General features: G+C 55.0%; 8 protein-coding genes across 8 annotated transcripts; 4 read left to right on the forward strand and 4 right to left on the reverse strand.

Moving 5' to 3' along the window:
- Window positions 1–797: 797 nt before the first annotated feature.
- On the forward strand, window positions 798–3,485 carry CCM_04798 (serine/threonine protein kinase; the record flags this gene model as incomplete). Its single annotated transcript, XM_006669944.1, has 1 exon — window positions 798–3,485. One exon carries the CDS (start codon window positions 798–800, stop codon window positions 3,483–3,485), a length of 2,688 nt encoding a protein of 895 aa, XP_006670007.1.
- A 430-nt stretch (window positions 3,486–3,915) lies between these two features.
- Window positions 3,916–4,228, forward strand: CCM_04799 (uncharacterized protein; the record flags this gene model as incomplete). Its single annotated transcript, XM_006669945.1, has 2 exons — window positions 3,916–3,937; window positions 4,056–4,228. The coding sequence occupies 2 exons, from the start codon at window positions 3,916–3,918 to the stop codon at window positions 4,226–4,228; spliced, it is 195 nt and encodes a 64-aa protein (XP_006670008.1).
- A 2,942-nt stretch (window positions 4,229–7,170) lies between these two features.
- Window positions 7,171–8,341, forward strand: CCM_04800 (uncharacterized protein; the record flags this gene model as incomplete). The annotated part of the gene is made up of 2 exons (XM_006669946.1): window positions 7,171–8,050; window positions 8,115–8,341. 2 exons carry the CDS (start codon window positions 7,171–7,173, stop codon window positions 8,339–8,341), a joined length of 1,107 nt encoding a protein of 368 aa, XP_006670009.1.
- Window positions 8,342–8,911: 570 nt separating this feature from the next.
- CCM_04801 (dienelactone hydrolase family protein) lies at window positions 8,912–10,055 on the reverse strand (the record flags this gene model as incomplete). Its single annotated transcript, XM_006669947.1, has 4 exons — window positions 8,912–9,517; window positions 9,578–9,797; window positions 9,898–9,940; window positions 9,992–10,055. The coding sequence occupies 4 exons, from the start codon at window positions 10,053–10,055 to the stop codon at window positions 8,912–8,914; spliced, it is 933 nt and encodes a 310-aa protein (XP_006670010.1).
- A 407-nt stretch (window positions 10,056–10,462) lies between these two features.
- Window positions 10,463–13,295, reverse strand: CCM_04802 (Mitochondrial escape protein 2, putative NTP-binding domain; the record flags this gene model as incomplete). The annotated part of the gene is given in 4 exon segments (XM_006669948.1): window positions 10,463–10,524; window positions 10,595–12,661; window positions 12,717–12,995; window positions 13,013–13,295. 4 exon segments carry the CDS (start codon window positions 13,293–13,295, stop codon window positions 10,463–10,465), a joined length of 2,691 nt encoding a protein of 896 aa, XP_006670011.1.
- Window positions 13,296–13,910: 615 nt separating this feature from the next.
- CCM_04803 (uncharacterized protein) lies at window positions 13,911–14,639 on the forward strand (the record flags this gene model as incomplete). Its single annotated transcript, XM_006669949.1, has 1 exon — window positions 13,911–14,639. One exon carries the CDS (start codon window positions 13,911–13,913, stop codon window positions 14,637–14,639), a length of 729 nt encoding a protein of 242 aa, XP_006670012.1.
- An 861-nt stretch (window positions 14,640–15,500) lies between these two features.
- Window positions 15,501–17,474, reverse strand: CCM_04804 (heat shock 70 kDa protein; the record flags this gene model as incomplete). The annotated part of the gene is made up of 1 exon (XM_006669950.1): window positions 15,501–17,474. The coding sequence occupies one exon, from the start codon at window positions 17,472–17,474 to the stop codon at window positions 15,501–15,503; it is 1,974 nt and encodes a 657-aa protein (XP_006670013.1).
- A 1,958-nt stretch (window positions 17,475–19,432) lies between these two features.
- CCM_04805 (uncharacterized protein) lies at window positions 19,433–20,431 on the reverse strand (the record flags this gene model as incomplete). Its single annotated transcript, XM_006669951.1, has 1 exon — window positions 19,433–20,431. One exon carries the CDS (start codon window positions 20,429–20,431, stop codon window positions 19,433–19,435), a length of 999 nt encoding a protein of 332 aa, XP_006670014.1.
- Window positions 20,432–20,599: the final 168 nt, after the last annotated feature.

Raw genomic sequence — 20,599 nt, forward strand, 5'->3', positions numbered from 1 at the left:
AATGTCACTTCTAAAGCGGCGCCATTCCAATGGGGACCCATCATCCAGGTACCGCCACCCGCGAGCCACTCACATTGCGCCAAAGAAAAAAAAAGAAAAGAAAGACGAGATGGCAAGATGTGTCAACCCTTGCTCAGTTTCATGTCTTGCCCCTCCACAGTTCTTCTTCCGCTCCGACTTGCTGCCTTGGCAGACCCTGCCTCTTGTTTTTTTCCAGCTTCACATTCGTTGTCTGTTTTCCCTCGTTTTTTGTATTCTTCCCTATATCCTTCTCGTACTCCCCCTTTTTCCCCCTACCTATCCCCTCCTCTCCTTTGTGTCCTCCTCTGCCCTCTGTTCTCTGCGTTACGTCATTGTCCCTGTCAAACCCTTGGACAACGTTGCCCACGGGCTTGGTGATAGTTTCTCTTCTACTGCAACTGCATCAATCGGTATTTCCTCCTGACAGGACGCCTCGCCAGCTGGCGTACAACCTCCCGGCACTACGAACCCACATTCTACACGGCGCCGATAACACGACTCTGCATCTGAAGCCGGTCTTCACTTCCAACCCCTTCAACGAACCCCTTTGACGTCTCTATAAACATCTTTTAATTTTGCAACCCCTTTTTATGTTACGATTTCGATCCTCGCTACTATTCAGCCTCTCGCTCGGTCAATCTCTGCCCACACGCGTTTCATTTTGATTCAGGCGAACACGTCTGAACAATCACAAGTCTGAAACGGGAGACGACTCCACACCTCACGCACCGCCGGATATTACTCAGGGACGTGGCGTCTGCTCGTCTCGTTGTCGAATGAATCATAGAAATTCCTCGCGCGCCTCGAAAAGAGACTCTACCGGCTTTGTCCAGCTCGACGGCGGCTCCCCGGTCGACATGACGGAACGCGATATCCCCCTCACCAACGTCCGGAGCCACGCCTCCTCTCCGGGCGCACGCAAGACTGCCGCCGGCATCAAACACGCCCATACCGACTCGGCCGACTCCAATGGCGAAAAGTCTGGTCACCATGGTCGCCGCAAGAAGATTGCCCCCGACGGCCTCAAGCGCAAGGGCACCGGCGACGAGGTCACGCGCAACGCCCTCGGCCGCCTCTACGAAAAGATTGTTGGCTTCTCCGTTCTCACGCGATACATGGTTTACGTTGTCCCCGTCGGCGTATTACTAGCTATTCCTCTTATCGTTCTCAAGGCCACTGGCCACCGCAACGACCTCAATGTTGGAACTGGGCCCGAGCAGAATGGCGAGGACAGACACGGTCCCACGCTTTTCAACATCTTCTTTTGGATTGAAATCACTTGGCTGACTTTGTGGGCTGCCAAGCTTGCCGCTCTCCTGCTCCCGCAAATCTTCATGGCTCTCAGTGGTATCGTCAGCGCTGGTGTTCGCAAGTATGCCACCGTCCTCCACAACATGGCCATTCCATTTTCCCTCTTCTTCTGGGCGCTGGCTACCTGGATCACTTTCAAAACTCTCTTTAGCGAAGCCATTGGTTCCACACAAATCCAGTGGTGCATCAATCTCGAGCGTGTTCTTGGAGCTACTTTTGTGTCCTCAGCCGTTGTGCTCGCTGAAAAGGCCATTATCCAGCTTATTGGTGTGTCCTACCATCAACGCTCGTTTGCCTTGCGCATCAAGGACTCCAAACGCGAGATCCGCCTGCTTGGTCTTTTGTATGAGGCCTCGCGCACCCTCTTCCCCATGTACTGTCGCGAGTTTGCAGACGAGGACTATGTCATCGACGATAGTATTGAAATGATGTTGCGCAAAAAGGCTGGCCACAAGCGCAATGGCTCCGCCACACCCATGAAATTCATTGGTGATGTTGGTCGCATTGGCGACAAAGTCACTTCCGTCTTTGGTAACCTTGCCTCTGAAATCACCGGCAAGCAAGTCTTCAACCCACACTCGTCCCACACAGTCGTCATCGAAGCTCTCGAGAAGAGACTGCCTTCCGAGGCCCTCGCCAGACGCATATGGATGTCCTTTGTTGTCGAAGGCAGGGACGCCCTCTACATTGACGACTTTTACGAGGTTCTGGGTCCCGCATACAGCACCGACGCTGAAGAGGCTTTCGCTGTCTACGACAGCGATCTCAACGGCGATATCAGTCTCGACGAAATGGTCCGCAAAACCGTTGAAATGGGCCAGGAGCGCAGGGCTATTGCTGAAGGCATGAAGGACATTGGCCAGGCTCTTCGCGTTCTCGACAAGGTTCTCCTATTCATTGTTCTCCTCATTGTCGTCTTCATCTTCCTTGCCTTTTTCAGGAGCAGCTTCGTCACTGTTGTTGGTACTGCCGGAACTGCGCTGCTTTCCCTGTCTTTCGTCTTTGCCGTCACTACCCAAGAATTCCTCGGTTCCTGCATTTTCCTCTTTGTCAAGCACCCCTTCGATGTTGGCGACCGTGTTGACATCAATGGCAGCGCCATGGTTGTTGAGCGCATCTCTCTGCTGTATTCGGTCTTCAAGCGCCTAGATAAGTCCCAGGTCACCCAAGTTCCCAACATCCAGCTCAACAATCTCTGGATCGACAACATTTCCCGCAGCAAGGCCATGTCCGAGACCGTCGAAGTCAACGTTTCCTACGACACCAGCTTTGAAGACGTTGAGCTGCTTCGCCTCGAGATGGAAAAGTTTGTTCGCCATCCCGACAACTCGCGCGACTTCCACCCCGACTTCTCCATTGGCATTGGCGGTGTTGGTAATCTCGACAAGATGGTCCTTAACATCTCCATCAAGCACAAGTCCAACTGGCACAACGACTCAGTTCGCTCTACTCGTCGCTCCAAATTCATGTGCGCACTCGCGCTCGCCCTCAAAAAGATTCCCATCTACGCACCAGGTGGTGGAAACGAAGCCCTTGGTGGACCTGGAAACCCAAGCTACACTGTCGCCGTTTCCGACGACTTTGCTGCGGCTGGCCGCGAAAAGTACGCCAAGGACAAGGATGCTTCTCGCATGGTTCCTTCCAACCCATCACAGACGGAAAAGGAGCACGCCGCTGCCGAGAAAGCCGCCATTTCCGAGCTCAACACGGTTCCTTTGTCCCTTGATACCGCGACTAGCATGTGGGAGTCGCGCGAGGACACGATTACCAGCGCTGTGGATGAGTCGACAGACCCGCGGCGCTCTCGCGAGATTGAGGCGATGCGCTCTGAGCTCCATAAGAAGGAGAGTCAGCGCGGTCGCCGCAAGGCTGGCGAGGGTCTGACGGGCACCACTGGCCTGACGCCTACTGACGGCCACTTTCCGCCGCAGCAGAGGAGCCCGCGCTTGGAGACGTTTGACGAGGAGGCCACCACAGACATGCCCTCAACATTTTACGAGCGCAACCACCCCGCTCACAGAACTGATGCTGCCGACCACAGCCATGGCGGGTTCCAGACTGTGCGCATTGATGACGAGGAGGAACCGCGCCGCTCGACCTCGCTCAACGTCCGCGGCAACCCTGTCGGTCGTCGGCCTTCGCGCGGCCCTTGAACTACCAATCTCAGATGAGAGGGAAAGAGTTGACGTTGAGATGAAAGCTGTGGCTTCTGTCGATCTCTAGCTCGCTTTTTATCTGTTATTTATCTAGCATTGCGCGTGTATCACTTTTTTATGTTGTCGCTGGTCATAATTATGGCAGCTGGATAGGCTTATAGACATGGATTCAAACAGAATTCCAAATACAATGCATTAGATGATGACTAGTTACTTGCACGAGAAGCGTGGCTGCCAAAAGCGTTGGCTAACAGAGTGCCGCGAAGTAACCCCGCATTGTGGCTAAATGTTGCATGGTGAGTGGCTATCGCCAATCGCCAATCGCCAATCGCCAAAATTGACAAGTTCCTCCACCACCATCAGTAACACTAGGCAAAGCAAATCATTGACAACAACAACAAGAACAAGCCTCAGCCTACCTATCAAAATGCCAGCTAGCGATTCTCTCCGTGAGTCACTACCCCATCCAACTCCTCTACCGCCGTCATTTCCACCCGCCAAAAACCCCCACCAGGTTTAAGTGCACGAGTTTCATCAACAACCTTGACTGACCCTGCCATGTCCTAGAGCCGCCCCTGACGCCCGCGGAGCGTGCCATTTGCAAGGCCTATGGCGGATGGACCGCATTTTGCCAATCCTTTGGGCTCAAGCCATGGGACAGTGAGGACGCGGCCGACGGCAAGCGCATCCTCGAGGGCTTTGTCATGGATGATGAGGAGGCCAAGGCTGGAAAGCAGTAGATAAAGGGGGGGAGATGTACACAAGCTGAGGATGGAGGCTGGTAGGGTAGAGTACATTGGGAGTTTGAATGAAGAAGCATCAATTACCCACTGATCTCCGTTCCCCAATGGAAACGCTGCTCCAGACTTTGTTGACACTCTTGATTAGTGAGTGGTATCAACTCGGCCTGAGGATATCACGGCGTCTGCTCAAAGGCGCGTCTGCTAAAAGGCGCGTCTGCTCAAAGGCAAAAATCTTGACACAGATAAGCAATCACAAGGTATTTGATGTGAATTTACGGACCCTGCGAAAAGGAAAAACAAGGAATGCCGCTGCTTTCACCGCTGGTTCGCTCAGCTGTGAATCGGCAAACATGCCGCCGGCAAACAGAGAGCGCAGCGGATGGGCGGTGTTGTTTTCTTTTCGAAACGTGAACGCAGACTCATACTCCCCCTCTTCACGCCCTTCACATAGCCCTCCCATCCACTTCACTCTTCGCCGCAGGTCAATCCTACCAGTTTCGTTGCATCATTCTTCACATCTTTGCGTTGTTCATCGCGCATCATGGACGATAGTCGCTACACCAGTCAGTTCTCAGGCTGTAAGTACTTGACATTTCTCCTTGTGCCAATCTCACGACGCCCGGGACGACGCTTATGCCGCGGCTTTCTAGACTCACGAGCGAGGACGCCGGACCAGGTTCTGGAGACTGAGGAGAGCCTCTGGGTAGGCACTCCGCCTTCCATGGACTACGAGGACAATCTTATTCGATTCGAAAGCGAGTCGCCTTTGCCTCGGCCCCGGCGTCGTGCCGCCAAGAAGGAACCTGACTCCCAGCAACCGGATTTGATGTCCGACGACGACCAGGTCAGCGAGACGGAGCAGCCCATGGCCACTGCTCAAGGAGCTCCTCCCTTCTCGCCCCTTCTCCTCAGATTTGCCATCAATGACGTCGATTGGAGGAGTGGTGCGGTCCAGTCCGTGGCCGGGATCAAGGAAGTGACTGCTGTCGCGGAGACCGAGTCAGACGAGGAGAGAAACGAGGGCGTCGACGGAGTGATGATGGATGGAGGGAACGTTCCTGGCCAACTATCTGATAAGCGTACCTTGCCGGAAAAACTTGTCAACCCCTGTGCAGAGTCCTCTCCATCGCAACCGCGGAAAGCCGCCCCCGTCGTTGCCCCCATCGCGGCCGCTGCACCTTTGCGGCAGGTTTTGAACGAAGAAGGCAGGGTTGGAATGTATGCTTCGGCTGTCTTCTTGCTCGTGGGAGCTCTTTGGATTATGCTCGAGCTTATGGTAGGCCGATGAGAAGACAACAACAAGCTTTTGTGATTTTGGCCGATGGACAGCATTGGGGGCATTTATCGAGGCGGATGTACTCTATTGAGAATTTCAATTGATCATGACACAATCTTTCGTGTTTATGTCCCAAAACTCTTCTGCTGCCACCTTCCAAGCTTCACCACTTCCGCCCTGGTGCAAACGGGCATGAGCGGCCGGCAGCTCCTCCACCCTTCTTCTCAGACACGCATCCTTTTGCTTCTATTTCCCCCTTGCATTAAACACTGCATCATTTCTTCTTCTAAACATATTGCTCAATATTTGTAACTGCAGGTTGCAACTCCACGGTGCTGCCTTGTCAACCATCATGCCTCAACGATACTGCCAGTGCTCCCATTCGAGTATGAAAAATAGTCAAGGCAACTCTGCTTCTACAATACTAACATCTGGTTTCTAAAGATATGGACAATATACCTGGCTCGTCGGACACGTTGGATATCGTTGAGGATTCTCTCGTCGCTGACCCTAGGGAAGATGATTATCTCCCTATCGGGTCCATGGACGGCGATAATGCCCGGGACGCAGATGAACGGGACCTTCCCCCCCCGGCTCCTTCGACCTTTGAATATTGTTTTTCCAGCCTGGAGCCGGAAAGCGACGATTATGACGGCGACCGAGAGAGCCCGAAGGCTCCGGGCCCAAGCAATCTTCGCGCAGTTTCGTGCGACGACGATGCCGAATCCGAGAGGATTGACGACGAAGGAGAGGGCGGGACCGGAATTTTGGACCGGGCTTTGAGACAGACAACTACATCTAATTCACCCGAGCCCAAGGAAGAATCAGAAGATAATGATGGTTGGGGGCCTGAGCATCAGTCAGAGGATGGCCTCAACAGTGACCACGAGGATGCCTGTTCCGTTTCCATGTCAGCAGAAAGACTCCTGGCTGAATCGCCCACAGATGAAATCAAATCCGAAGAGCACGATTGGAGAAACTCGCCAGACGAGATTACTGCCCCGCCCATGGCTACCGCATCAACTCCGACTGCTTTTACAACGGAGGAAATGGCGAGCCTGAGGAGTATCCTGGCAGTGTGTCCACCTGCTGGAGTAGGACCGAGAAGCGCGTACCACACTTGGGCGAGAGCGCGGTGGGAAAGCTGGTCGCTTGTCGATCGCATCTTTTACATGGTCTCCTCGACCAAGCCTTGATAGAATGAGGAAGCAATGAGCTCTCAGTCACGATCCCGGAAGACGAGACAGAATCTATGAGAGCAGTAGTAAGAAGTAGCGAGTTCGGGTATTCTTTTATTGAAAATTTTGCTTCTCCCCTGCCTATCATTCACTCGTGAGCAGCCACGTGCAAAAGAAATTAGCATCTCGTCCGTTTGCTCGCATGTTAAGAGAAAATTCAGCTGCTCGTCCGTTTGCTCGCGTGTCTTCCGCAAAACTACCCAAATTCACTGTGGTGCCCCCTCATTTCCCGAAGCACATCAAATCAACCTCGAGTTTTCCCTCTTATGTATTGATTTGCAGCTCACGTATTGTCCCTTCTCCAACCCTTCCCTTTGCTGCACGCTTCGCGCGACTCGCCAGATACCTTCAGCAAGAGCCATCAAAAAGTACTCCCCCCGTCCTTCAACTATACAACTACGTCTTTCGGATAAGCTCAAGCCGAAATGACTTCTCCGGCTGAGCTTCACGAGCACCTGTGTGAGACTTCACCGGGCAAGCTGTTGTTACACATGCCGTCGATGCCGGTTCCCAACATCAAGATGGATATCAGCGAGGCGACGTACATTACCCTCCTCAACGGCCATGAGAAGTGCCAGCAAACGTTCTGGTGGCGGTTTATGGATCCGTACGCCAGAACACTACTTCGAGACGCCGCCGCTGCGTCTGAAATTTCTGCCCCGTCAGGTCATGGTGCGATTGCAAACGGGAATGTACAGCTCGATCAAGCGTCCACATCCGTGGAGGAATGGACAGCACCCCACGAGGCTGAATGGAGACAAAGGCTGAACCAGCAGCTGGAGGCGTTCAGGGATGAACGTCTTAAGGACGGACCTCGGGACGAGAGGCTCGTCACCCTAGACCAAGTCCACCTCGGATGCTTCTGGGCCGTCAGTCACCTGGTCAGCGAGTACGAGGCCTTGGTTGCTCGTACGTCCGACATCATCGCCCAGACCCGACAGACACTGCAGGGAGTCTCGGCCGGAGCCCATGTGCCCGTCCAACTGCACCCGGAGCCGGTCGAGGCCGAAATCGTCAGGCACAGTCTCCAGCGGGCGTCCGTGGCTTTCAACGCCGTCCAGCTCGACATCACCAGCCACATCGCGCAAAAGAGGAAAACGGGTTTCGAATCGGGTATGACCGTAGCCTTGACCCATGAGTGGGAAATGGAGAAAGGAGCTGGCCGGGGAATACATACAGAGAATAACCCCGACGTAGAGACGGTATCTGAGTACGAGGCTGAGGAGCCCGAGATGCGCGAGGCGCGAGGGAAACACACTCAAACCGAAACTGATTTCAGACTCTTCATAATTCGAATCCGGAAAGGTACTAATAACTCCCGCGTGATTGCCGTTGGATTGTTGACGCCTGCGACTAACGTCATTTACAGTCTCTCCAAGGAGAAGATTCGGGATCGATATTGTGGTCAAGCCGTCCAATACCATCCAAGACGTCAAGTGCATGATTAAGGACAGGAAACGTCTTTCCCTAGACTTCTATTTGTCTTTTCAAGGGCGGTTGCTCGAGGATGACCGCACCTTGTCCTTCTACAACATCCCAGAGAAAAGCACCCTTCTGATCCAGCGCAGAATCACAATGCCCTCCGACGGAGTATGAGGAAATCAATGAACCTGTTGCTGTTCTTCGGGGAAGGCGCCAGAGCTAGCGGTGCACCAAGTATAAACCAGCAGCACGATGTAGTATATTTTGTATTGATCCCGAAGGATCTGGTTCGTCGCATACAGGTCTAGCGAAATGAAGGGTGTCAAAATTAGAATGTCAAAGTTAAACTACGGTATTTTGGACGTTGTATCGGCTGCAACAGTGTGCGAAAGTTGAAAAGATTGCTCCAGACAGTGCCGTGCCCTGATGATGGCCTTGACGGAGGGGTAGTTGATGTTGGCTCCGTCTGCCAGTAATCAGTCACATCTTCTAAACAATGATCATCCTGGGTTAATAGCACTCGCCGGCCTGGCATTTCTACGTTGCGCATCGATTGCATCCTACGTCTATGACAACGATACCGAATGACGAACTGATGATACCACGCCTGCGTCGCAGCTGGCGCTACTACGAACCAGAAGAACACAGACATCATAGCAGAGAAATACGATGCAATATAATTTCAACCTGACCATTCATTGCCTTATATACCCCACTACCAAGATGCGACAAGCTCGCAAGAGCCTAACAGTCGTGCTCGACAGCGGGCACGCTGCCCTTGACGCCCAAGTCCGTCTTGAGCACGCGGCCAAAGACCTCGAGCAGCACCTCGAAGCACACCTTGGTGACGGCCGGGTCGTAGCGGCCCTTGCTGAGCTCGTCACGGATAAAGGCGTGCTGGGCCCACGCAAACTCGTGGAAGCTGGCGACGACGCCGGCGGCGCGCATCTTGGCGCGCACGAGATCGCGCCCGGCGGCCGGCACGTGCGTGTCCTGCACGCCAAAGATCATGGCGGCCTCGCCCTTGAAGCGGGAGAAGAGGTCGAGCGTGTGGGTGCTGTTGGCCGGCGCCTCGGCGGCCGTGTTGGCGCCCGCGTGCGGGCCGAGGGTGCGGCTGTGGATGTCGGTGGCAAAGTAGGACACGCAGGCGGTGATGCGAGGATCGAGCTGGGTGGATGAGGGGTTAGGTGAGCAATGGTGGTTCTGGGAGGGGGTAGTACGTACGGCGGCACGGACGGCGAGATGGCCGCCGAGACACATGCCGGTGGCGCCGATCAGGCCAGTGCAGGTGGGCAGAGTGAGGAGGTGGTCCACGGTGGCGTACGAGTCGGCATCATATGATTCAAGCGTCTTGCAGGTGTTAGCTGAAACGAAGAATGAAGCTCTGGAGAGGCGTCAGGATAGATTTACCTTTTGAATCTTGTACTCGTTGCCCCGGTCGGTATCGGCAACGTCGTACTTGAGCGGCTCCGGGCCGGTAAAGTCGTGGTACGACGACGGCGCGGCGACAATGTAGCCTTGGCCGGCGATCTGGCGCGCGAACCGCGCGACCGGGCCAGTCACTGCACACCAGTATCGGTCAATAGGGATGCAGGCGAGGTAGGCCAACCTCCCGGCGGTGCCGACGGACCTTGGTAGATTTCGCTAAACAGGCAGACACCAGGGAAGCGCCTTTTTGTCCGTCCGTGTCAGCCCGGTCCTAGTCTATGTGGCAAATGGGGGGGGCTTACGCGTTGGGGAATCCGGGAATGGCAGGATGAAAGACAAAGATGCCTGATGAGCTTCGTTAGATGAGCTTCATGGCGGGGGGGGAGGGGTCCGTACGCATGGTGCTCTCTTTGCCATTCGCTGTCGTCTTGACATCGACGTGGCTCTCTTGGATCAACATGATGGGGTGAGAATTTCGAGATAGTCTGCGCAACTGCTTGTTGTTACTTCCAATGAGCGGCTGTTGAGGTGTAAATGTTTCGAGGTGAGCAAAATAGCTAGAGGAGCCACCCCGCCATAGCTTCAGATGTGCCCCTCCATCGCGACAAAGCCAATCAGGTGTTACATCCCGAAACGGAAAGCCCGGATGCCACTGCTCAGTCCATGTTCAAAAAGCCATTCTGATACTTGTCGAATGCTTCTTGACATGGGCCGAGTATGATTTTTGTTATTTTACACTCCGCAAAGCAGAGTAGCGCTGCAGCTCAGCCGACTCATAGAGGGTCATAAGCAAGACTGGTCCCAATGCATAAAATTAAAACAAAGTAGAGATTACAAGTCTGATCCTTATAGACATAGCGAGTGGAATTACCTATATTCTCTTCGGGTCTTAAAAGACGGCCCTCCAGCGGCCATTTCCCCGTCCCGAACTGAACCCAGAAACGCCCCCAAAAAGACGGCACTTTATTGCCTAGACCTCCTCGCTCAAAATCTTCTTACACGCCGCCATGTTCTTGTCCAAGTCCTCAATCTTGCGCTGCGCCGTATCAATCTGCACCAGTAGATAGTGCACGCGGCCCGCCGACTCGCTCGTCTGGCGCGGGAGGCTGCCGAGCAGCACCAGTTCATTCTCCGCCGCGGCAATCTTCTTGGCCTCAATCTTGGCGAGCTCGTTTTGCTGCGCCAGGTCCATCTTGGCCACGAGCACACGGTCCCTGACTAGTCGCGCAAATGCGGCCTGCTGCAGCGGCTTGCCAGCCGTGATGAGGCGCGGGTGGCCGCGGTCCGCGCGCACGGAAATGAGCTCGGCGGCCGCGAGCGACTCGAGTGCTGCCTCGCCGTCACCGGCGGCCGGGCTCATCGATGAGGAAAACGTCGGGGACAGGAGGACCTGGTTGTAGAGGAGAGACGAGTCCTTGGCAAGGGCCTTGACGAGGTGCCAGACCTGCGCAGTCGACCACTTCTTCTCGGCGGCGTCGCTGCCTTTGCTCAGGAGGAACATCTTGACAGTGTCGACGGCACTCTCCGTGACTATTTCGTCGGTCGCGTCGCTTGGGCTCATGCCGGCCTGAATGCGGCGGGCGAGGGACTCGAGATCCACCAGGCGGCCACCCAGGGTTTCAATAGCCAAGTCTAGACCGCTAAGGTTGGGGGTGCCGTTTGGCTTGTTGCCGCTCTCCTCCTTCGCCTTTCGCTCCTCTGCAGCCTCACGGTCGTTTTGAAGGCGGCCCAGGATGTATTTCTTGGCTACGCCGTGGTCGAGGTCCCCTAGGGAGACGACGCGGAAGACGCGGTCGGGTAGAGCTCTGGTCAGTGGCTTGGAGTAGGCGTTTTCGCTGGTCAAGAAGATGACTTGCGCGGCATGATTCTGTACCAGCGACGCTGCCCACTCAGATATTTTGTCGTAGACAATACCCTGCTCGTCACTCTTGTGCAGGAAGTTGTCAATGACAATGACGGGTCTACGCTCCGGGTGAGCTTCGAGCCACGCATCCTCCGAGGTATTGCCGTCTCTTTCCTTATTCGACCGACCAGACAATGCTACGTCCCTCAGCGCGCTTGCGGTGGTGTACAAAATTTTGGTGAGCTGTGACTCAAGCGTCTCGGAAAAGCCTGCCTTGACACCAGTGGTGCCTTGAACAGCGAGATCAATCAGGCTGCTCAGGCTATTGGCCCAAGAGAACACGGGCCTGTAGCCAACGGCAGAAGCAAGCCTTCCGATCATAGCGGACTCACCGCGTGCTTCAACAATGGGCTTGCAGTCAAGCAGCAGGACGTCTCGGCGATTTTCGAGCGCCTTATTCATGACAACTTCAACCTTGCCAGAACCTCTTGGCCCAGTAACGACGATGAAGTTGTCTGACGTCACATCGAGCCACTCTCGTAGCTGGCTGATGACATCCAGACGATGGTTCCATATCGCGCCGCCCAAGCTCTCCCACTGCTCGCGACGTTTCCCTAAGGAAAATGACTGTCGGTGGCTCTGGAACCACTTGTATAATCTTGACTCGCTAAAGTTGAAAGAGTGTTGGATATGTAGGCGGATAAAGAACTGTCGAATAGGGTCGAAAATGATGACAGACAAGCCGGCAAGAAGAGCGGCGATGATCGGGAAAACAATGCGTGGATGGCTTGTTATCCAATTCCAGATATTGTGACCCTTTACCCGTTTTACGTAGGTAATACGGAGCATCGTCCCGGCCGCTCCGCCGCCTTGGGATTTTGGGATGACGAATCCATGCGCGCAGTTTCTTGCCATGATGGCATCGCGCAGGAGCGGGAAGCCAACATTGGCATATTTCGGAACTTCTTTGGAGTCTGCAGACTGCGGGATAATATCGGCAATCTTGCCATACCGGCGAAAGACACTGTACAGGACTTCCTCGGGGAGGGTTTCTGGCGTCGTACCAACTTCAGCCGGGACAAATTCAACGCGAAGCACGCCGGACGGATATCGATGCATGTCCTCCAGCCAAGGAGTACCCCTGACTAGGCGCGCCTGAATACCGCGGAACGGGTTAAACCACGGCTTTAGGGGGTTCTCCTTCAGCCTCTTCTTCAATGTTGCTGCAAACGGACATGGTTAGCCAGGGTTGTGGCGAAGGGTGTCTCCTGTACTTGCATTCAATATCGGCCGGGTCCAGTTCGGCGCTGTATCGAAACTTGACGAAGGCGCCACCGTCCTTGAAGCGTGGTAGAATTTCGGTGACTTTTATGGGCATATCCTCCGGGATGGCCATTTTGACCAAACGAATGGGATCCATAATGCCGAGTCTCGAGCTATCAAAGCGGCGCATCAAATCTGCCAGCTCGCTGTCGCTCTCGTTTCTGCGCAGCACATTGATAATCTTGAGGGGAAAAATGTCTACGTCGCGAGTCAGCGCCTTGTCCCAGTCAGTTCCTGTCTGCGGTGCGTACTGTCGAAGAAGAGGATGGCTTCATTGTCCTTGACCTCGAAGTGGCCAGTGTCCTTTTCCTCTGAGATTATATTCTCCGTGGCATTCTCGGCGGCCGGGGCCACGGGTTCGGACGGAGGCGCCGCAATCGTGCTCTCCCATGATCGGCCGGGGATGACTTGTCGAAGAGCTGCCTGGTCGAAACGGCGCAAGTCTGGGTGGCGGTTCACGAGACACGGCCGCAAGGCTGAAGCTCGCGCCAGCGGCCGTGCAGCCACAGCGGCGAGCCGCAGGCCCGTGTACATTATGTAAATAGTTGTAGGATGGATTTTAGGAGATCGAACAGGTATTCATCGTGGGCTTGGCCGCAGGGTTGTGCTGAAGTCGAGCTTGTCGAGGTCCAAGTCTGGGGAGCTTGGAAGCTGGCCAGCTCCCCACCAAGTCACGCTACAGTGTATTAGTAGGTAGTTATTGCAATTAGGAATGAATTGAATGGCGCACAGTCAAAGGAATAACTAAAAATAAATGGATACGGTCCCGGAGAAAGGCTTTCTAAAATATATATCTATAAATATCCTTATTTCTCTTTATGTATATTTTCTGTACTTTCTGACCTCAGCAGTATTGGCTCCTTCATCATGAGGTCACTCTTTGCTGTTGCCGTTCGCCGCCGAGAAGAGCGGGCCGGCAGATCATTTTTCCCCAGGCCAGACAGCGACGATTAACGAGCTATTGAATGTGTTTCTTGATAACTCCATTGCGGCTATAACACTGTTGCGTTGATTTCTTCTGTACGTCGAATCAATCCGCCATCTTGAAAGCACCCCATCGCCTCAATCCTCTCTCGCCGCGACGGCGCGCCGACATCATCAATACCAGACACCGACTACCCGCCGAGGAAATCGCATCACATCGCCATCATGGGTTGGTTATGGTCCTCGAATTCAAAGCCTGCCGAGACGCCGCTATCACAAGACACTCCTCCCACGCAGACCCCCTCGCAAGCCCCTCGCGCGCAACCACCACAACCGAAGCCACAGTCCGCCGACGACGCCGAGCTCCAAAAGATCATGGACTTTTTCAAGGCCGACGAGGCCGCCTCCTCCTCCTCCTCCGGCGCAGCCCGACCGCACGAGCCCGCGCCCTCGCCGCTGCCCGAGTGGCTCGCCAAGATGATCACGCCCAAGGACAACCCGCGCTACAAGGAAGCCGACGCGCCGCGGCGCGACCCGCTGTCCGAGTCGCTGCTGCCGACCGACATGTCGTGCCGGCAGGCCTTTGACGCCGCCTGGGGCTGCAACTCGGTCGGCGGGCAGTGGAACGCCGTGTACCGCTACGGCGAGATGCGGTCCTGCACGGAGAAGTGGGATGACTTTTGGTTCTGCATGCGCCACAAGTCGTCGTCGGGCCCCGTCAAGGAGGAACTCATCCGCACCCACTACCGCAACAAGGAGCACGCCAAATACTACGCGCCCGGCAGGGCCAGCAGCGAGGACGTCTGGGAGGCGCGCACCCACAAGGTGGCCCCGGACACGGCGTTTACGGAGAGCATAGACGTGCCGACCATGGGGGACGAGGAGTGGCGCAAGATGGAGAGCGAACGCAGACAAAAGATTCGCGACGGGCTGGGCTTTGAGAAGTCTTGTTGACGAGAAAATATACCACCATTGTATAATATGACCTGTTAGCATATCAATGTACATATACCACTCTCTATTATCGAAACAAGTGTCTTGATTGTTTCATCACATCTGCAAATGGGCTGGTCGTGCACATTGGCACCAGCGATTGGTGCGCGATCTTATGATAGCCTCTTCAGCATCAATAAACAACATCCTCGACACCCTCAACAGCTCTCTTACCAAGCAACGGCCTCAAGGCAGGCGTTAGGCAACCTCGTGGCGAGGCAGATTCGGACGATACAGACGATACAGACGATGCAAGACGATACAGACGATACGGGCGATGCGGTCGACGCAACAGGCGCTATTATCATAAATTCAGGGACTGTCAATACCCGCCACCGCCGCCGCCAGCTTCCATCGATACTGCTACTAGCTTTAACAACGCCGTCAGCTGCGTCATAGGGCAATTATGAATTCCAGCCGCCGGCTGCATCGTAGCGCAATTATTAATTCCATCCATCGTGGCAGCAGTTATCGCAAGTCAATTGACCAGATTCCATTACCAAATTATCAGCCTCCCTCAATTTTAAGCAGTCACCATCATCATTTCATTATCACGAGCATATTCAATATCACAGACACAATTCATGAAGAGTGTTTTGTCTAATGGGTTTCTTGATTTACCCTATTCATTAAAGTACATCTGCCAGCAAATTGCCGGTTCATCCTTTTGGGTTCCGTGATCATATCCGTAATGCAAAGCCAGTACAAAAGAAATTTAACTCTAAAAAAATCATTCATCATCTCTGCGTCTTCAACAGAGCCTCCTAAAATGCCAATGTGAAACTCCAGCGGGGTTGTTTTGGTTCGGGGGTATCAAAGCATTTAGTCGACCTCCTCGACGGTAGGGCCGTCATCGTGGGTAGCACCAGGGGCGCCGCCGGCACCGGGGAAGCCGCCAGGGGCACCGCCAGGCATGCCGGGCATGCCACCGGGCATGCCACCCTCACCACCAGAGCCGTAGAACTTCATCATGATGGGGTTGGCAACAGCCTCGAGCTCCTTCTGGTGCTCCTCGTACTCCTCCTTGGTAGCCTGCTGGCTTTCGTCGAGCCACTGGACAATCTTGTCAATCTCGGCGGTGAGCTTGGCCTTGTCATCAGCCTCGATCTTCTCGTCAACCTTGGGGTCGCCGAGAGTGTTGCGAAGAGAGTAGGCGTAGGACTCAAGGCCGTTCTTGGCAGAGACACGCTGACCCTCCTTCTCATCCTCGTCCTTGTACTTCTCGGCATCAGCAAGCATGCGCTCAATGTCCTCCTTGGAGAGACGGCCCTTGTCGTTGGTGATGACAATCTTGTTGGACTTGCCGGTGCCCTTCTCGACAGCGGAGACGTTCATGATACCGTTGGCATCAAGATCGAAGGTAACCTCAATCTGGGGAACACCGCGAGGAGCAGGGGGGATGCCGGTAAGCTCGAACTTGCCGAGGAGGTTGTTGTCCTTGGTGCGCTGACGCTCACCCTCGTAGACCTGGATAAGGACACCAGGCTGGTTGTCAGAGAAGGTAGAGAAGACCTCCGACTTCTTGGTAGGAATGGTGGTGTTGCGAGGGATGAGCTTGGTCATCATACCACCAGCAGTCTCAATACCGAGGGACAGGGGAGCAACGTCGAGGAGAAGAATCTCCTTGGTCGAGGTGGAGGTGGTGTCGCCAGACAGAATGGCGGCCTGGACAGCAGCGCCGTAAGCGACAGCCTCGTCGGGGTTGATGCTCTTGTTGGGCTCCTTGCCGTTGAAGTAGTCGGTGATGAGCTTCTGGATGCGAGGAATACGGGTAGAGCCGCCAACGAGGACGATCTCGTGGACGAGGCTCTTATCGATCTTGGCATCGGCGAGGACGCGGTCAACAGGCTGGATGGTCGAACGGAAGAGATCCTGGCAGAGCTCCTCGAAACGGGCACGGGTGATGGAGGTGTAGAAGTCGATACCCTCGAAGAGAGAGTCGATCTCGATGGAGGTCTGGGCGGAAGAAGACAGGGTACGCTTGGCACGCTCGCAAGCAGTGCGGAGACGACGCATAGCGCGCGCGTTGGTGGATAGGTCTTTGCGGTGCTTTCTTTTAAAGTCGGCGACGAAGTGGTTGACAAGGCGGTTGTCGAAGTCCTCACCACCAAGATGGGTGTCACCAGCAGTGGACTTGACCTCGAAGATACCCTCCTCAATGGTAAGGAGAGAGACATCGAAAGTACCACCACCAAGATCGAAGATCAGGACGTTGCGCTCACCAGCGACCTTCTTGTCAAGACCATAGGCAATGGCAGCGGCAGTGGGTTCGTTGATGATACGGAGGACGTTGAGGCCAGCAATGAGACCAGCATCCTTGGTAGCCTGGCGCTGGGAGTCGTTGAAGTAGGCGGGGACAGTGATGACGGCGTTGTTGACGGTGCCGCCGAGGTAAGCCTCAGCGGTCTCACGCATCTTGATGAGGACCATGGAGGAGATTTCCTCGGGGGTGAAGGTCTTCTGCTCGCCCTTGAACTCGACCTCGATGATGGGCTTGCCGCCCTTATCGATGATCTTGAAGGGGAAGTGCTTCATGTCGGCCTGGACCTCAGGGTCGCTGAACTTGCGGCCAATGAGACGCTTGGCGTCGAAGACGGTGTTGTGAGGGTTCATGGCGACCTGGTTCTTGGCGGCATCACCAATCAGACGCTCGGTGTCGGTGAAGGCAACGAACGAAGGAGTAGTGCGGTTACCCTGGTCGTTGGCGATGATGTCGCAGCGATCCTCACGGAAGATACCGACGCAGGAGTAGGTGGTACCGAGATCGATACCGACAGCGGTGGTGGAGGTCGTCATGTTGGCGGCTTCTGTGTGTGTATGGAGGGGAGGAGGGGTTTTGGGATGTTGAAGAGAAAATAAACACTCGAGTGTGTTTGAAAATGGGAGCAAGCAGGAGAGCTAGTTCTTCCTCTCGATGATGGATTGAAGAGGGGGTATAATGTGTGTGTGAGAATGAAATGAGAGAAAAGCTAATAGACAATTCTTGGTGAGTAGGATGCATCTAAATAAGAAGAAGCGGGCGCTTCTATGTGCTTCGAAACTTTTCCAGCGGAGCCCACTAGAGTGTGGCAGGGGCCTGTGGAAGTCTCTGGCAACAGCTGGAGCTTGCTGGAGCTACCTGAAGAGAGCTGCAGGGTGCTGGACGCACCCACCAGATTCTTTTACAAAAGGCGGTCGTCTTCCTGCGCAACCTTGCGGGTGAGTAACCTGGGTAACGTGAGTGTCTTCTGCGCTCTTTTCTTGTTCGCCTCTCACTGTCTTCACTTTGGGCTTCCATCACGGAGCACCAGTTTTCGATGAGCTACTTCACTCTTCCACCGCGGGGCACCCGAGCAAGTCCCGAGTACATTCACCCGTGCCTTTTGGAGCCGCCTTATGGCGGTGTATGGAGGTACTGAGTACTTTACGGCCCCACCTCTATTTTTTACCTTCTGCCCCTCACCAAGACATAGTAACCCGCCGGTTAGGAATACTAACCTCTTCCTTATTCTTCCTATTTTTCTTATATTGCTTATATTTCCTATTTTGCTTATATTTCTTATCTTGCTTATACTTATGCTAATTCCGCTTTTCCTTTTCCTAGTTTTAATAGAGTGTAGACTTACGTGTCCGGCCTTTTTTTTGTCACCCGCATGCCCCTCCAACGCGGCGATTGTTGGAACAGGCGTCATAGTGGGCTGGTGAGGGCTTTCCAGAACGCCTCCATTGACGGAGCTACAGCAAGGTTCGAAAGCGATGGATCTGCCTCGAAGCGACCAGCGAGTCTCGAAATCTTTTTTACGATGCATTCCCAGCTGTCCCATTAACGCTAGAGGTGGCTTCTCACACATGCAGCCGAGCTCTGTTTGTATTACCCCGCGACCCGAATCGAACGAAGCGCTCCGAACGAAACGTGGCTGGGTATCGCGCTCACCGCCCTGCCGCAAACGGATAATTTCCCTCACATTGCTTCCCCGGCCAACGAAAATTCCCTGGTTCTTGACGTCTGTCAGATCCAATTACCAGATAGCGCCCCGTTGCAAGGCAGCTCGCGGAAAGCTCTGCAGTGGCGAGGCAACGAACGGAGCTCCGCCTTCCTTGTGTGGCAGATGGTGGGGCGCAGATACAGAGCCGGTACGTACCACTGTACCAGCCGCCTGTGGCTGCAGCCGTGCCCAAGCAACCAAGCACAACGGCGGGGCGCGCCGGTCGAAGAAAGAAAAAACATGACAATCAGTGACGAAAATTTTGTGGCTCCTCGATTCCGGTCGTAATGGACAATGAGACGGCAAACGGACCAAGCTTGTGATTTAGGGGCCCGATGAAAAATTTGGAGCTCGGCGGTTCCATGTTGAAAGGAAATCCAGTCGCCTAAGTAGGCGAGCTTCACTCAACTTCGCCTAATAAGCTCTACATTCATTCACTTGGGTTCAGTCTCCTTCCGTCACGGCCCAACAGCCTCTTCAGCCTACTGCTACCCGCCCATCCGAAACGACTCATGCGGGGGCCATGGGTCGTCTACAGATGCTTCCATCCAGCTAGTTAGGTAGCCACGTAACTGCTTGATGCCGGTTGCGTTCCCAAAGCTTGCAATGGTGTCGAACTCTCAGGCCAGAAGGGTCACTGGCTTGGCCTCTACCCTGAGAGATGGCTCTGCGCGCTGATAGCCTGCCGCCGCTTCGCTTATGTGCGACGATGCGATATGGAGCTGTCTTCATTTATACAGACATCTATCTACCACTGATCAAAGCCGGCTCGCGCATCCATCATGGCGTCTAGCAACTAGAAATCACATGCGCGAGGCTCTCCTCTCGCACCAACACCATTTTCTTCCCCACCAGCTGCGTCCGGTCGTCTCGCGCGCCGCCTTTTCCCTGGACGCTGCCCATCCAGCCCTCCCAAATCTTCTGCATCACATTGTCCTCGTCCGTCAGCGCCGTCACGACGTGCTTCTTCGTCTTCTCCTGCGTCGTGCCCGGCGCCGCCGGCCGGCCCCCGTCGACCGCCAGCTTGCAGTGCGCCACCTCCTCCTCGCCCGGACTCAGCGCCAGCAGCAGCCGGTCCGCCGCCCGGAACCGGTCCGCGACGTGCCAGAGACACCCAAAGATCTGGTCGCTCTCCAGCCGCGGGTAGCCCAGCTCGGCAAAGGCGCAGGCGACGTGCCGCACGCGCCGCGTGTCCTCGGGGCGCAAAAAGTACACCATGGGCGAGTTGAAGCCGTAGGCGTCAAACGCCTCGAGCTCGCCCGTCAGGTACAGCGCGTCGAGCGCAAAATTGAACCACACCCGCGCCGGCTGCGACACGGGCGTGTCCGACAGCAGCTTCGAGATGCGCCAGCTAAACGTGAGCTCGTAGAAGCGCAGCCCGACGCTGCGCGCCTCGCGGCTGGTACGCAGCAGCACGGGGCTGCAGCTTCCATTGGTACTGTCCTCGGCCCCGTCCCCGTCGCTGTCGTCGTCGCCGTCCGTAGACCCTCCGGCCGTTCGTTTGCGTAGCTGCGCGCGTCGCTCCGGCAGCCGCCCGTCCCGTTCCAGGCAGCACGCGACGACGATGCGCGGTTGCACCAGGTACTCCCAGATTTTAAGTCGTAGCTCCGGCGGCAGCCTTGCAAACTGTGGAAACGAGGTCAATGTGGACGCACTTTTGTCTGCATCGTGCATGCCATCGTCAAAAGTGCGGAATTCGATCCAAAACTTGGGTCGCGTCGTTTCTTCGCCGGCCACGTCCGTGTTGTCGCCGCCACCCTTGGTGTTGCACCCCTCGAGGAAGCTCATCGCGGGGTCATCCAGCCGCCCGTCTCCCAAGACGAGCGCGAACCGTTACAAAAAAAGGGACAAAAAAAAGAGAGATGCACTCTTGCCCGAAATGACAGTTGTTCTGCTGATGGGTAAAAGGAGTGGAATTCAAACGTGCCTCTGAAATTGGGGCCTGAAAACGGGTGT

This window comes from Cordyceps militaris (genome assembly GCF_000225605.1).
Source record: "Cordyceps militaris CM01 unplaced genomic scaffold CCM_S00003, whole genome shotgun sequence".
Classification (NCBI taxonomy): Eukaryota; Fungi; Ascomycota; class Sordariomycetes; order Hypocreales; family Cordycipitaceae; genus Cordyceps; species Cordyceps militaris.